The sequence below is a fragment of the Triplophysa dalaica genome, chromosome 24 (assembly GCF_015846415.1).
Source record: "Triplophysa dalaica isolate WHDGS20190420 chromosome 24, ASM1584641v1, whole genome shotgun sequence".
In the NCBI taxonomy this organism is placed as follows: domain Eukaryota; kingdom Metazoa; phylum Chordata; class Actinopteri; order Cypriniformes; family Nemacheilidae; genus Triplophysa; species Triplophysa dalaica.
In genome coordinates, this window is record NC_079565.1 from 857118 (window position 1) to 871607 (window position 14490).

Genomic DNA, 14490 nt, shown 5'->3' on the forward strand with positions numbered 1-14490 from the left:
TTTAATGTTCATTTTGTACAACTGAGTTATGAAAGTAAATGAGCCGCCATGATTATGAAGTCCAACAGAAATCAAAGACTCAGTTTTGTAAACATGCGGCCTGATTGCCGAGAATCATTATTCTTCACTTCCGCATCTTAATTTGGTTTCTTCTCCAGCGGCGAGGTCTCTGATCATCATTGTTATGAAAGTTTTATTGATTTTGCACTGGCTGTTCTCAGAACAGTCTCGGGAGGCGTGGAGATGGGAAACGGCCGCGCCAGACTCTGCTTCGGCGGTTGCTCGGTGACATCACAGTATCCTGAGCAGAACTGTACAACAAACAACATCAATATTACAGATGCTTCTAGACTGTTATGTGCTCGCTGGTGTTGTTGTGACGTGTTTTAGTGTGTTTATTTCTAACAGCAACCTCAAAATTATCTGTAGTGAAAGAATTTAATATTTTGCATATGATCATGACTGCTTTTTTTTTAAGTATATAAAAAGTGGACTGAGAATAAACTTTTTCGAAGCTTAAGAGAAGTATACTATTAACATTCTTGAGTAAACTTCATTGTGAGGGTTAACATAATGCAAAACTGTTAATGCAAAGCAAACAAGTATATCTTTAAGTATTCTTTGTAGTAAATACTAGTACTAGTAAACTAGTGTACTATTTTGACTAAAATTGGGCCACTTTTTAGTTTGTAAAGTTGTTTTTATAACTGTTTTAGTAGGGCTGTGACAATATATCGAAGTTTCTCAAATTGCAATATAGAAACATATATATTTTTTATTTTTGTTTTTTAACGTTAAAATTCAGTTTTACTTCTCAGTGAGTGCGTTTACATGCAGAAAATAAACGGATATCTATCAAAAATCACCTTAAAAAGAAACCTGTTTTCACGTGTTAACATGCATAGTAATACAACGCTTATGCAGAATCTTCGATAGTCTGGTTAGTAATTGAAAAATACAGCGGGAAATCATTCGGAAATCTTCTCATGTCCGCAGAACCTGCATATGCAACAATAGTTTATGAGCTTTCCCCGATAAAAGAAAACCGTTTTACACGTTTACATGAGCTTACTTGTTATCAGCTTATTAAGCATATTCGGAGTGAGACTGTGCATGTAAACGCACGCAGTGACAGATCTATTCAGTTTACATAAAATGGTTCAAGTAAAACTTGAGTGTTAAACGTTAATTTGAGTGTCATTTTCATATTAACATTTTTATTTTTACAAATATCGCGACACAGTCGTAAACGTAAACACAAAATCATTACACCCCTATTTTTTTGTAAATATTTTTATCTGAGACGCGCATAAAAAGTGGACGAAGTAAACTGATATACTTGTAAGGGAAACTGTGTTTGTTGTGTGACAGCTGTTATGTAAGAATTTCCACCGTATTTTGATAGTTTTGATTTGTGAAAGATAGTAAATAGAGCTGTTTGAAGAGTTGCGAAAGTGACCCAAGTATTGAAAAATGTATTGAAATTTTATGAATTGTCTATTTCAACCCTCGGTGCTTAACAACAAATCATACGGTATGTTTTCACTGCACTAAGACGTTTGTCAAATGTTTCCCTTCCAGGACTGGGAGTTCCCTCACTTCATGGGCGATCTAGACATGAACCTTCCGGGCCTTTCCACCACCCAGCTGAAAATCAAACTGCCCGTGTGCAAGCGGATCTTTAAAGAGGAATATCACATTCACATCACGGGTAAATTCACACCGCCCGATCAGGTGTCACGCGACGGGAAACACGCTGCCAACACAATTATGCCGCTGGATGAAGCGGCGGTTCTCTTAAGTGTCGTGCGGGACGGGATGGATGAATTCATTTGTTTCCCGAAGGATCCTGCTGTCAGAATATTAGCTTGTTAGATTCATTTCTTTATAATGATGTGTTTGAAGGCAGCATACTAATGAGTATTTGCTCATGTGAAAACCTATATTTATATAATGGAGTCGGTGCGTTTGACAGGCGAGAGCTAAAGAATCCTCGGCTAACAGCTTTACGTTCTTTCTTTCCGACCCATTGTGTTTTGCTCACTGTACTCGATAGTCATCTCGGGAATGGATGATCGTTCCCCAAAGTGTGGGGAAATTGGCTTTCTGCTCAACGATTCGCGAAAGTCTTTAACCTTATTGTTTTGCACCGCAATTAAGCATCATGACAATAATCTCATGTGAGCGAATTGAAGACGACCATTAGAAAGGGAATTATTCGGGCCTTTTATATCCCAAAGGCAAGATTTTTATTACAAATAACTGATTTCGCCTTTTCTGTCGGAAGGTCATATTAAAGCCAGAAATTCGCCTTATAGTCATCATTTATATTGGCTACTTTTGGAAATTGACTTTTGTGTTTAGATCGTGCTTTAAGCTTTTCTGAGACTGTCGAATGATGTAACTCCACCAAGAATATGGATAAAAACTTCAACAATCGATACATAAAGTTAATAATAAATAATACATTTCAAAATGGAAAAAAGAGTGTAGTAGACTTTAGTATTTACAATAGTTATCAATACTCTTAATGTATACTAAAATATTTTGTAGTATATTATCTATAGTAAATTAAAAACTGTGGTAAACTCTAGTGCACTTTAATATGTACTCTGGTAAGGTTCAGAAAGTTTACTAAAGTAAATACTAGTGTACTTCAGTAATTTTTATGTGAGATATGTTATGATTTTACTTTATTTTCAGTGATGCTGCAATTTGATCAAATATTGTTAAAAAGTGAGACATACTGTAAATGTATTAAGAACAAACATCCTGTTAGATTCAGCCAAAATAATGGTGTTAAATTGATTTGAAACATAATTTCTTCCGCATTTGTATTGCATTTTTCAATGATTTAATAATCTGAAATGTAATAATTTAACATGGACAACTATTTGAATTTGTTGGATAGTAAATTTTGCTCTAATGAATGTGGACATTGATGGCAGGCATTATAATAAACTGGTGAATGTAAGGTTAAGAGTTTATTTTTAAGGTGGATCCTAGAATATAAACACCCTAGTCAGCATGTGTCTCGAATTCCAGTAAATTCCCAACACGCTGATGCTCCATCTTTCTTTCTTTGTTCATCTCTAGGGAAATGGTTTAACTATGGCATCCTATTCTTGGTCCTCATTCTGGACCTGAACATGTGGAAGAATCAGATCTTCTATAAGCCCTACGAATACGGCCAGTACGTGGGTCCGGGACAGAAGATCTACACCGTCGAGGACCCAGAAACCCTGCGGGACTTCAACCGCAGTACGCTGACCTGGCAGTGGCGCTCGGAGAACACAGATCCCCGCTTCAACCAGACGTACATCCAGAGAGACATGTTCCTGCACAGCCGGTACGTGGGCACCAGTCTGGATGTCAAATGCCTGGCGTTCATTCCGAGCCTGGCCGCGTTCGCTCTCGTCGGGTTCTTCATTTGGCTCTTCGGTCGTTTTCAAGACTGCGAGACGTTCCCGGAGAACCAAGACAAGACCTACGAGCGCATCAAGAGAAAGTCGCCGTCCGATCCGGGAGCGACGCCAGAGGACGCTCACATCACAATGAGCAAGACGCTGAAGAGAACCGGAACACCCATGCTGCTCCTGGTCGACACTCATCACTTCGGCTCATCGAGTAGCTCCATATCGCCGTGTTCGAACGAAACTCCGGAGACGCAGTCGGACGTGGCTGTTGATGGCTCTGTAGACGTCAACAAATTTACACCGCCCGAATGTTTGATCTTGGTCCAACGATCCTCCAAAAACTCAGAAGGATGTTGACTTTTGGGATCTTTAAAACTGCACTAAAACTCCCATGAACGTTCATCTTTTCTATATTTTTATACCAAGCTTTTCAGAGATCCCATTAACATCACCAACTTTATGAACTTTTCCACGTTCCTCGAAGCGGGTGTGTGGTGCTGACATCTTGTGTTTTTCTACGTCTTTTTATGTCCTGGTGCCTACACGATATAATACTGTACTGAGCGCATGGCATGACCGTCATGAAATGTTACTCTTATTTAAAGCTGTGCCTTTGATAGATAAATCTACTGCTAACGCCTGGTAGAGTAAGTTTTACGGATTCGCTAATATACATACGTTTTGGTGAAACAAATCTGCAATAACCAGAATTTTCATGTGGAAATTATGATTTATAAATAAAGTCGCTGTGAATCAGATTGTGCACATAAGCATGAGACCCATTCGCCAATCACAATATTTTAAATGTTTGTTGGACTTAAATCTACATGTACTACACAACAATATGGCAAACCGAATTAGCTTTTAATCATTCTCGTGATATGAATTTTTGATATCAACAATTCAATTTTTACTAGTTAAAATTATCATTCTTGATTTGGGCAATAGTAACAATTACTATTTTTGATATCAGTAATTACATTTTCACTAGTAAAAATGTGAATACTTGATATCAACAATGACGTCATAACTGGCAGAAAAGTGTATTCTTGATATCAAAAATTAAATTTCAACTAGTAAAAAAATTAATTCTTGATATCTGTAGTTGCATTTTACCTAGTAAATTATCACAATAGACTGCCATTTAAATTCCATTTCAGATATCAATAATTCATTTCTTACATGTTAAAAATCTTATTTCAGATATCAGAAATGCAATTCTTACTAGAAAAATATACAATACCTAAAATTACCTCTTGAGTTATTAGATTTGTAAATCAAACAGACACGTTTACATGCATGTTCTGGAAATTCTGATGTGACATTTGAATATAAAAGAGTCGATTCTGTAACTACTGGAAATAACCATTAACAGACTAACAAATTAACTAAATGAAAGCTGCGTATCATACATCTCATTTCTATCCCAGTTATCTCTCACACACATCAATAAGATAAAATGGAAAGCAGATGGTAACTTTTGTGTCTCAGATATTTATGGTGAAAAAAAGAGTCAGAAATGTGTCTGTCATTAGAGTTTGTGAAGAGAAACTGAGCTCAGATTGGTCTCGTCTGCGATCAAAAGTCAATATTATTGAAAATCTCAATATCAACTCAAACATTTCTCGTCACATTTATTCAAATCAGATGATTTTACATCTACAATCTACATTCATTTTACTCCTCCATATTTGTTTCTTCCTTTATATTTTCTTAAGCAATTTTTGGAGAAACATCTGAGACTAAGTTGATCTTGAAATGAGACACAACTGAGACCTCCATCAAATCTCCTGAGCTAAGAAAGTGTGTTTCTCGAGTAGATGTATATATTCATGTTAGTTTTAATATTTTGTCGTTACATTCTGTTTGGGATGAGCTCTCTTCAAATGTTTGGTTGGTGAATATCACACCACCATCTGTCTAATGTCCTCAAATATCAAACTGTGTCATCGATAAATGACCGTCTATGATATGCAGGTGGTTTTGAATGTTTTTGGTGAAAATTATGCGTTAAAACGCCCCAGCAATTGGCATCACCTTGCGGTGACCTTGTTGCCAAGCAACCCCTCACATCCAGCCCGGTTCAGATGTTGGTCCAGTTGAGCTGAAAGTGCCATTCAACCGCTTTCCGGGAACGTTTGGTAGACAAACATTAAACATCATTACAGGTCATAACACCTGTGGCTTATAAAGGCATTTATATGAAAAGCTGCTGATTTCACTCATAAAAGACAAACTGTCAACTGCTTTCTTAGTGTTTCAATTGCTCATGGTTTTCTTGTCTCCAATAGTTTGCTTGAATTTCCCGCTGTGTGTTCAAATCACCTTTCAATTTCCACAAACAATTCCAGTTTTTTGTTCATTTTCAAGAGGGAATCTAGGCCTCAACTTTGATTTTTGGATGTAAAGAAACCTCTGTTTACTGCCAGTTGTTTGATTCTGGTAAATCTCACCATCTGACTGCCACCCTGTCTCTAACTCGATCTGTGATCCCTGCCAAAAAATGAGACATTGATTTCTTTGCAGGTCAGACAGAAATGATATACTGTATAACCGAAGAAAAATTGCTATTGATGAAAATAAAGTTGCATTTAATCGGAACGTTGTACGTAATGATCTTTCTTGCTGATTTCTGTCATCATGCAGACAAAGGCACATTTTAAATCCTTTCCTAAAGGGACGCTCCGTCCAAAAATGAAAATACTGTCATGAATTACTCCCCCCTCAAATTGTTGCAAAACTATATACAGTCTTTGTTCTGTTGAACACAAATAAAGATATTTAGAAAAATGTAAGCAACTGAGATTTCTGGGACACCATTGACTACCATAGTAGGAAAAATTTAAATGGTAGTTAAAGATGCTCCAGAATGGTTTGCTTTGGTAAATTCTTAAAAATCACATTTCTTTGGTGTTAACAGAACAAAAAATAAAATACGATTTTCTACATTGGCAGTCAATGACATCCCGGAAATGTCAGCTAGACATTTAGATTCTTCTAAATATCTTTCCTTGTGTTCAACACAACAAAGACATTTTTAGGAGGTTAAGAACAACTCTTAAATGATAACACAATTTGGATTAAATGATGACACAATTTTCACTTTCAAATGATTTGTAATAGAAATACCCGTCACTTCAGGTCCTAACTTCATGAAGCTCCAAAAAGCACAAGAATCCATCATTCAAGAAGTTTCACATGACTCCAGTGGGTTAGTAAATAAATGTCTTAGGCAAAGGCAAAGAGATACATTTGTATGGAAAAAACTATGAATATTTTCATCTTATTTAGCGATTAAAACAAATAAAGCGTATGCAATGAATTCAAATATGGCGACGTGATAACTTTTGAGTTATGAGATACCATGAGACTGAGCATGTACTGTATATATGTATATAAAGTGATGGATATTTTTCCTTTAAACTTTGAAATAGTCAACATAAAACAGCATACATGAAAAAATACATTTGTGTGACTTTTATATTAGTGTATAGACATTAAACAGAAACAATGTGGTGGTCTTCCCTACAAGAAAGCTTATTTATGTGTGCTAGTACTGTAGTATACTTCTATAAAAACAACATTAAGTATACAAGCACAGTTTTTTGTCCTTTTTAGAAATGTATGTAATGTACTTCTCTGAAAAACATAGTTGAAAATTAGGTGTGTAAGTTTTCTACTTTGTACTTCAAAGTACACTTTTATAATTTCAGTCATTAAAGTACATTAACCTCTTTTTATTCATGCAGCTACAACTGCTTCATAATGTATTTGTAAATGAATTATTTATCATTAATGAACACATTTATAAATGCTTCATAAAGGGTACCTTAATGTAAAGTGTTACGATAACTTGTATTTTAATAGTTTACTTAAATAGCCTATACTTAAAAAATACTTTTCTACGTCATATAATGATCGTTATGTACGTTTATTTATTTTTTAAGGATATACAGTGGATGATCATATCTGGTATTGTAAGCGTTCTGCAAATTTGGAGACATTTTGCGGACACGTCAGCTCTCCGATTGAGTTGTGTTTTCCGAAGCTGTTCTTTGAGTTTCCAGCACATCTCCTGTCATGTCGGCCTTTTCTCTCCCGTCTATGAGATCACAGCAGCGACGGCTCAGACTCCAGACGTCTGCTGACAGACCTGGATCTTCTAGTTTGTGGAAATCTGTCAGACATCCATCAACCGTCTGCGACTGGGAACATACAGTGTCGGCTAGTGCTCGTGTTTTCAGACTCGTAAATTGGAATTCCACGGTCGTTCTGGACTCTCACAGCGCGGGGTCACTCAACAGATCCCTGAACAGAGCTGCCAGACTGCAGAGAAAACCCAGAAGCTTTAACATCCTCCTTCCTCTCTCTCTCTCTCTCTCTCTCTCTCTCTTTCTCTCGCTCTGAGACCGCTTACCTTCGATTGCCTTCACCTGAGACGGAAAATTGTCCGTTATTATCAACCGCGCTGCGGGGAAAGTCGGGACAATATCACAACGTCCTTGTAGCGTGTTAATGAGCGGCTCGCAGTCGTACGACAACGATCCGAGATTCACGACGAGAAATAAATAAATAAAGCGTGACCACATTGTTCTTCCAGGAGGACAGCTGCAGACGGAAGATAACTTAAGCACACACTGCAGGAACTGATAAGATATCAGACATTTACACTTTATTACAAGGAAATTGAAGAAAGTTTGGTCTGAGAGGTTGACACGCGTACATCGCTTGACCAAAATCCACATGTGAAATTGACTTTAAGCCTCCGTCGCACAAACTTTATTATTTACAATCCCCTGAAACAATTCTTGACTTGTTAAATGAGTTGAATAAAATGTGGGTGGGTTTTACATCTGTCACTCAAATGATGTCATCGTGATAGTTTGGTCTCAAGCGCAGGTGATGGTAGAGGATGGAAATGATGGAACGTGATGGAAATCAAGGCCAGTCATTAACAGTCGGCAGAAAGAGTAATATCAGCCCCTGCAGGTCGTGGCATCTGTCACACTGGGTTTGGCTCTCTGATAGTAAATTGGTCATTTAGGAAGCAGCTGGAAACTGGCCTGCGCGCGTTGGGATCCAGCTAGAGGGTACGGGAACATACCGTGCACATATGGCACCTGTGCCAAATCTGTCCTGAACACTGAGGACAGACCTGTATCCCTCTTATAACGTCTTTGAGGTTTGCTTTGTGACATTCATACTGGAACGCTTCCCAGAAGAATGGTGTGTAACGCTCTCTTGTTTATATTTATTTACGCATCATATTTTCGTCTTGGATTAATGGTGCCAATTCAATGTAAACCATTTGAAATAATAAAAATCATTTTACTCAAACTCTTCTAGGATTAGCCTTGAGGATCATGTAAAGCAAGAGACTATTGTGATGCGTCTTTAACTCAACTCAACTTTATTTATATAGCGCTTTTTACAATTTTCATTTTATTAACTTTATCAACCAGAACCACTATATCACATCTCATATGTAGTTCCAAACTTTTATATTATATTCAGTCAAAAAATTTGATAATTAGAGCATGAAAATAATGAAAGTAATAACCAACAAGCCTGATATACAAACGATTTAAATATCTGGCAACCGACTGAATTGTGGGTAAAGTGTGAGTTTAAGTTGTCAGAAGGCCAGAAAATGTCCACGTCATTCTTCCTCATTTCTTACCTGTCATCATTATCTGTCTGTCTTCACCTGTCTGCTCTCCATCTCTTACAGCATTTACACTTTATATCCACCTATTAAAGAAAGCAAACATGTTTGAATGTCGTGTGGTAAATCAAATTTAGAAAACTAACAAATTTCATTTCTGCAGGTCAAACCAAAGTAAAATAAACGTTGTTAGTAAAGTAACTGTAAAGAAGCAAGTATTAGCCTACTGTTAGCTAAAGGCAAACAAATCCTGGTCAAGAAATGTAAGTTGAGTAAAACAACAGTAACTTTCAAAAAGCAGATAAATTAATTAAAGACGACAATAAATGATATTACGGACGTAAGAAGCATTTACTCATGCTAGCAAACAAGTGAGAACATGATAGAAATACCTTCTGAGAGTTTATCTGGATGTAATAAAAGAGTGATTGTGAGTTTTCCGTCGACCACAGCAGCGGAGCAGCTCGCGACGTACATACAAATATCTACAACGCATGCGCAGAATGTCAAAATAAAAAAATCCCCTCAGTATGCCCGTTTCTTCGCTTTCTTTCTTTCTTTTCATTTCATATTAAAACCAAACTGCTTATAAACGTCTTGATAGTTTGAGAGTTAATCGTTTAAGAGGGAAAATGTTAAACCTGCTTCTTTTCTCGGCTGCTGCTGTGCGTTTAACCTTGAGTTAAGCTCGAGCGCGCGCGCGCGCGTTCTTGATGGAGCGCAGCAGGTGAGGAGGGCGAGTTTGGACCGTTTCCCGAATCCTGAGCACGATCGACCCTATCAGCAGATCCGGCTGAAGGGGAAAACACCGCTGCCAAAAAATGTCTTTGTGAAAAGAACCACATGAACATAATCCAGTGTGGAGAAATGTTTATCTAACACTAAAACATGAGTGATGGACCGGCGGGACGCGCAACTGAAATAAACTTTAATAAACATACATAGTAAATGAAATAACACCTTAAATAAGATAATTAGATATAACATAAAATTGATAATCATGAAAAAGTAACCACTCATTCCCCTTTAGATCAATAGATTTTTACAGCCAAGTAGATGGTTCATATTTTCATTCAGTAATATCCACTTAAACACATATTGTTGTTAGAAAACACAATGAATGTCAAATAAATGTAAAGCTTTATTGATCTTCTCAACAAACCTTTACTCTTTTCAACTAATAACACACATACATCTGAGAGACATCTATTTGATGTCTACATTTTTGCATTGATATATGTCTCTTTTTTATACATCTCTGAGACGTCTCCTGCCAGATGTCATATATTGAAGCATGATAAATTATCGGCCATATCGGGATCGGCCGATAAATTGTAATTTTTAATGTTATCGGTGAAGGCAGATAATAAAATGTTTGCCGCTATATTAAAGCAGATAAATAATTTCCTCTGGTTAAACTACTTCATCTGCAAGTACTGTCTTTGTGTCGTGATCATTCACTTACTGCTATTAGCAAAACATTGCTGATGTAGGTACAGTATGTAGATACAATATTTATGATTGTTTAAATTATAGAAATAAAAGCATTTTGTTTGAAACAGACTGCTGTCTGAATGCTTTCTGTCAGGAGACCTGTTAGACGTGTGGCTATTGAAAACATCTAGAATTTGTTAATTAAATATGCCAGAGGAGTTTGAAGATTAAAGAATCGTAAACTAGTGTAAAGTAGGCTTGGTACATGACTTTCAAGGGAAATAAGCAGAATTGAATAAAGAAAGTCAATGTTCTTTAATGAAAGCAGTTGTCCACTTTTCGCCTTTTGGTTTCAGTCCTAGGGAATTTTATATTAATATTTAGATACTGTATATCGTCCAATGTATCGGTTATCGGCTTCCAATGTTAAAGAATTATCAGATATCGGACAAAATGTGGTGCATCCCTAGTCATATGGACATCTAGAAGATGTCTTTAAGACGTTTATGATTTAGAATGTGTGTAAAACTGTCTGTTCTAAGACGTTTATCAGATGTTTTTTCAAATCAAACGAATTCCAGATCTTATATCGGGATATATTTCTCAATTTCTCAAAAATCTGACAACTCCCATCTTTTCAATAATAATATTCAAAAGCAACAAATTTTGGGAGAAATAGTAACAGTAACAGCGGCAAACGCTGCTAAATATGTTGCGATCACACTTTTGGCCTTTGGGTATATTTTATAATAAAAGTTAAGCAGCGTTTTGTCCTCAGAAACACACTTTAACACGGTGACCCCAACCAAACAAACACAATCTTGTTTCCTGTGCGACCTCAATGCGACCGCGCCGTTACACGCTCCTGCTGAATATGCATGAGGCCCAGCAACTGCCAGTGCCTTTACTCGCTCCCGCTGAATATTCATGCAGTATTCAAAACACACAAGAAGAGGAAGAATTCGGATTCAGCGCATCTCGGAAATACTTTTCCAGCTGACGGGCGTGATGAGTTTTCAGAAGGGTCAAACTCAAGCGAGACGTGACGCTACGTGTGCCGTACATCGTTAATGAGAACGCTGGGATATTTAAGTTACTTGAAAGCGCAGCGTTAATGATGTTGCAGGTACCAGAGAAGGTCACAAGAAAGCCTTTTCATTAGCGGAGTCGCTGATCACCTGAGAAGACGGTCATTAGCCGAGAGACACATCCAGAAAAGCAAAACCGCAGGGAAATGAAGGTCACCGACGTCCATAAATGGAAATGGAGATATTTTATTCACCATGAGACAAGAACAAGCAGTATGATAATTCAAAATCTAGACAAAAAGACAGAGAGCTAATCGAACGAAAAAATGTGCTGTGGAAACACGAAACAGCATCGACTTCCGTAACCAGGCAAAAGAGAAACACGACAAGATTTACTCGCTATCTAAAATTTCTACGTCCGTTTCAGTGCTCAAAGAGATAAAAATGTGTTTTAAACATCCAATGTGGTCATGCCGGCATGTACAGCGTGTTTATTTTATTTATGGTGTTTCAGGTGAACCGAAAGTCTGTGTTTGTGCAGAAATGGCCTCTTCAGATGCGATCAATGTCTGATATTATACACATTTCATATTTGGCATAAATTCAGGAAGGTTGTGGGGGGGTGGTCTTGTGAGACTGTACAGGTGCTGTTAGCGTCGAGCCGGACGACTAAAGACACATGGGATCCACTGAGCAACAGACGTGTCCGTTCTAAAACACAGAGAGAGAGAGAGAGAGAGAGAGAGATTACATCCCACAAAGGAAATGTGTTGAATTGTGTTTGTTTATCTGTACATGTGTGTGTTTTTGATTACCTTGCATTGGCACAGCGTGCACTCGGTGCCGTGTTTGACCCAGGAGGATCCGCTGAACCGCGTGATCCCGTGTTCATCCTCGCAGGTCTTGGTGATGTCATTGCGGTCGGCGTGTGCCTGGCACGGGTCCGAGATGCAGCGCGGGCAGCATTCGCCCTCGGGCACCAGCGTGAAGTCGCAGTCGGCCGGTGGGCAGGACAGAGGCCAGCAGTCCACTTCCCCCTGCTGAACAACGGAGAGAACATATCAGCGTGAGCCACAAGTGAGAAAAACAGACACAAATAGCCCTGATCACAGTTAAACCAAACATGGCATAGGGAGTCTAAACCAACATGAAAAAAAAACTGTTGCATGCTGAAATATTTCATGTAGTAAACTACAAAAATTTCTAGATACTACCACATTTTTAAACCTTACTCTACTATATTTATATTGTGTGGCTCATCCCCTGATAGCACACTACATCTGGCAGACGCCTATTTTACATCTGGAAAACATCTGCATTCATAGTTTGCTCATCTGCAATACGTCTCGGAGACGTCTGTAAATATGAAAGTAAGTTTTCATTCCAAGCTTTGACGTCACGTTAAGCACGTAAGCTAATATCCCGTGATTTCGTCATCGTTTCCAGCAGTCAGGTCCGGAAAACAGCAAGTTGTGTTTCTCGTTTCACGTGTCACAGTTATGATCCATCTACAGGTGATTCAGTGCTGTAACACATCCTGAAGTTTGCCTTGTCAGAGCTTTTCATTATAAAAGTAAATTGGGTTTAAATGTCAGGAGTTCCTGTGCTAATGTAATTAGATTATACTGATTTTTCATATTGTTCAAAGTTTGTACCATCAGGTTATTTCTTAAACGTGTGATAAAACTGAAATTTAAAATGAAATGTAATTTAATATTCGTTCGCAAAGATAAAAGACATAAGGTGTTTGCAGTTACATATTAACAAGGCCATAGTCAGTTAAGTTAATAAAAACCAGAGTAACAAAAAAAGAACAATTATAGGAATTACTAAACTATACAATAATTTACTTCTAGATTACTATAGTTGACTACAAAATGTTTGTCATATTGGATCCAAATACATTAGCATACATTAACAATGTAAAATACTACAGTAAATATGAAGGTTTACTACAGTATTTTTGGTGATGGATGTATTGGTGAGCATGAGTCTTATAACCGCAGCGATGAGCAATAATTGCTGCACTGCTGTCCTGCACTTCTCCGCATTTTAATGCAACAAACTTCCAGGGGAATAACTGCAGACACAGCCAGTAGAAAAACAACCGAGTTGACATTTAAACCGCACAAATATTCATGCGGCGAACAAAGCGTTACGAGCAAGACATTACAAATATCCACATCCCCATTTTATTACATATAACGTGCCCGAGCGAGGAGGATTTCTCTGGACACCCACAAGCCATCCCTCAGTGCAGGTCATAATTTCGAGATCCGGCTTAGCAGAGATTTGGCTGAGCTGGACTCATTTTAACGGGGTTAGCACTATCACCAGGGTAACGTGCAGAAATGAACCCGAGATGTCTTTCCCTCGAACCCTGAATCTGTGAGCGGCATGAATGCCAGCATTCAGACGCACGGCCTGTTTTGATTCGCTCTGCTCGCGCCGGTTTGCTTATCAGCTTGGCTGAATGTGATTTTCCTACAATTATCCAAAGCTTCCCGTTTCTGCAGGACTCGCGGCTCTCGCGCGCTGAATGTCAATGCTGTGGATTTTCTCGGCTGAATATTTCTTGGCGTTTAGAGCGGAATGAGATGCAGAAGACGATTCAATGGAATACGAGTACACTGTGTAGTGTATTACCATGATAAACGCTTCATACGGCAGTTTCCCATAGGAGAGGAAAGAGAGCAAATGTACATTTTCTCTTTGTCTCATCTGCGTCTCAGATATTTCACAGATGTGTATGTCATTACTCATTAGAGTCTGAGAAGAGATGTCAACAATGTGTCAAACTGATCACAGATTTGTCTCGTTTGCAATCAAATGTCAATATTAGAGAAGATCTCAATATAAGATCCCTATAATCCTCCATACTTTTCATGAGTTATTTTAAGAGAAACATTTGAGACTAAGTTGAAACTTAAATGAGAACTCCATCAAA

At 37.9% G+C, this 14490-nt stretch overlaps 2 protein-coding genes and 1 long non-coding RNA gene across 5 annotated transcripts in view; 1 reads left to right on the forward strand and 2 right to left on the reverse strand.

Moving 5' to 3' along the window:
- tmem117 (transmembrane protein 117) overlaps window positions 1–6001 on the forward strand; it is a 38661-nt gene extending 32660 nt beyond the window's left edge. For both annotated transcript variants that reach the window (XM_056739357.1, XM_056739359.1), the window contains 2 exons: window positions 1582–1711; window positions 3097–6001. In XM_056739357.1, the coding sequence (XP_056595335.1) occupies window positions 1582–1711; window positions 3097–3773 (807 nt within the window). In that variant the 3' untranslated portion in view covers window positions 3774–6001. The remainder of the gene's footprint in view (window positions 1–1581; window positions 1712–3096) is intronic.
- LOC130413860 (uncharacterized) overlaps window positions 1–9760 on the reverse strand; it is a 40088-nt gene extending 30328 nt beyond the window's left edge. Inside the window, exons 1-3 of one of the 2 annotated variants that reach the window (XR_008905548.1) lie at window positions 9474–9760; window positions 9097–9167; window positions 7237–7742 (exon numbers count right to left, since the gene is read on the reverse strand). This is a non-coding gene — a long non-coding RNA (uncharacterized LOC130413860). Of the gene's footprint in view, window positions 1–7236; window positions 7743–9096; window positions 9168–9473 lie in introns of those variants that run through there. The other variant, XR_008905549.1, reaches the window with a different exon arrangement.
- A 2011-nt stretch (window positions 9761–11771) lies between these two features.
- Window positions 11772–14490, reverse strand: part of nell2a (neural EGFL like 2a) — a 59155-nt gene continuing 56436 nt past the window's right edge. Inside the window, exons 19-20 of the mRNA XM_056740419.1 lie at window positions 12359–12583; window positions 11772–12254 (exon numbers count right to left, since the gene is read on the reverse strand). Of these exons, the coding sequence (XP_056596397.1) occupies window positions 12213–12254; window positions 12359–12583 (267 nt within the window). The 3' untranslated portion in view covers window positions 11772–12212. The remainder of the gene's footprint in view (window positions 12255–12358; window positions 12584–14490) is intronic.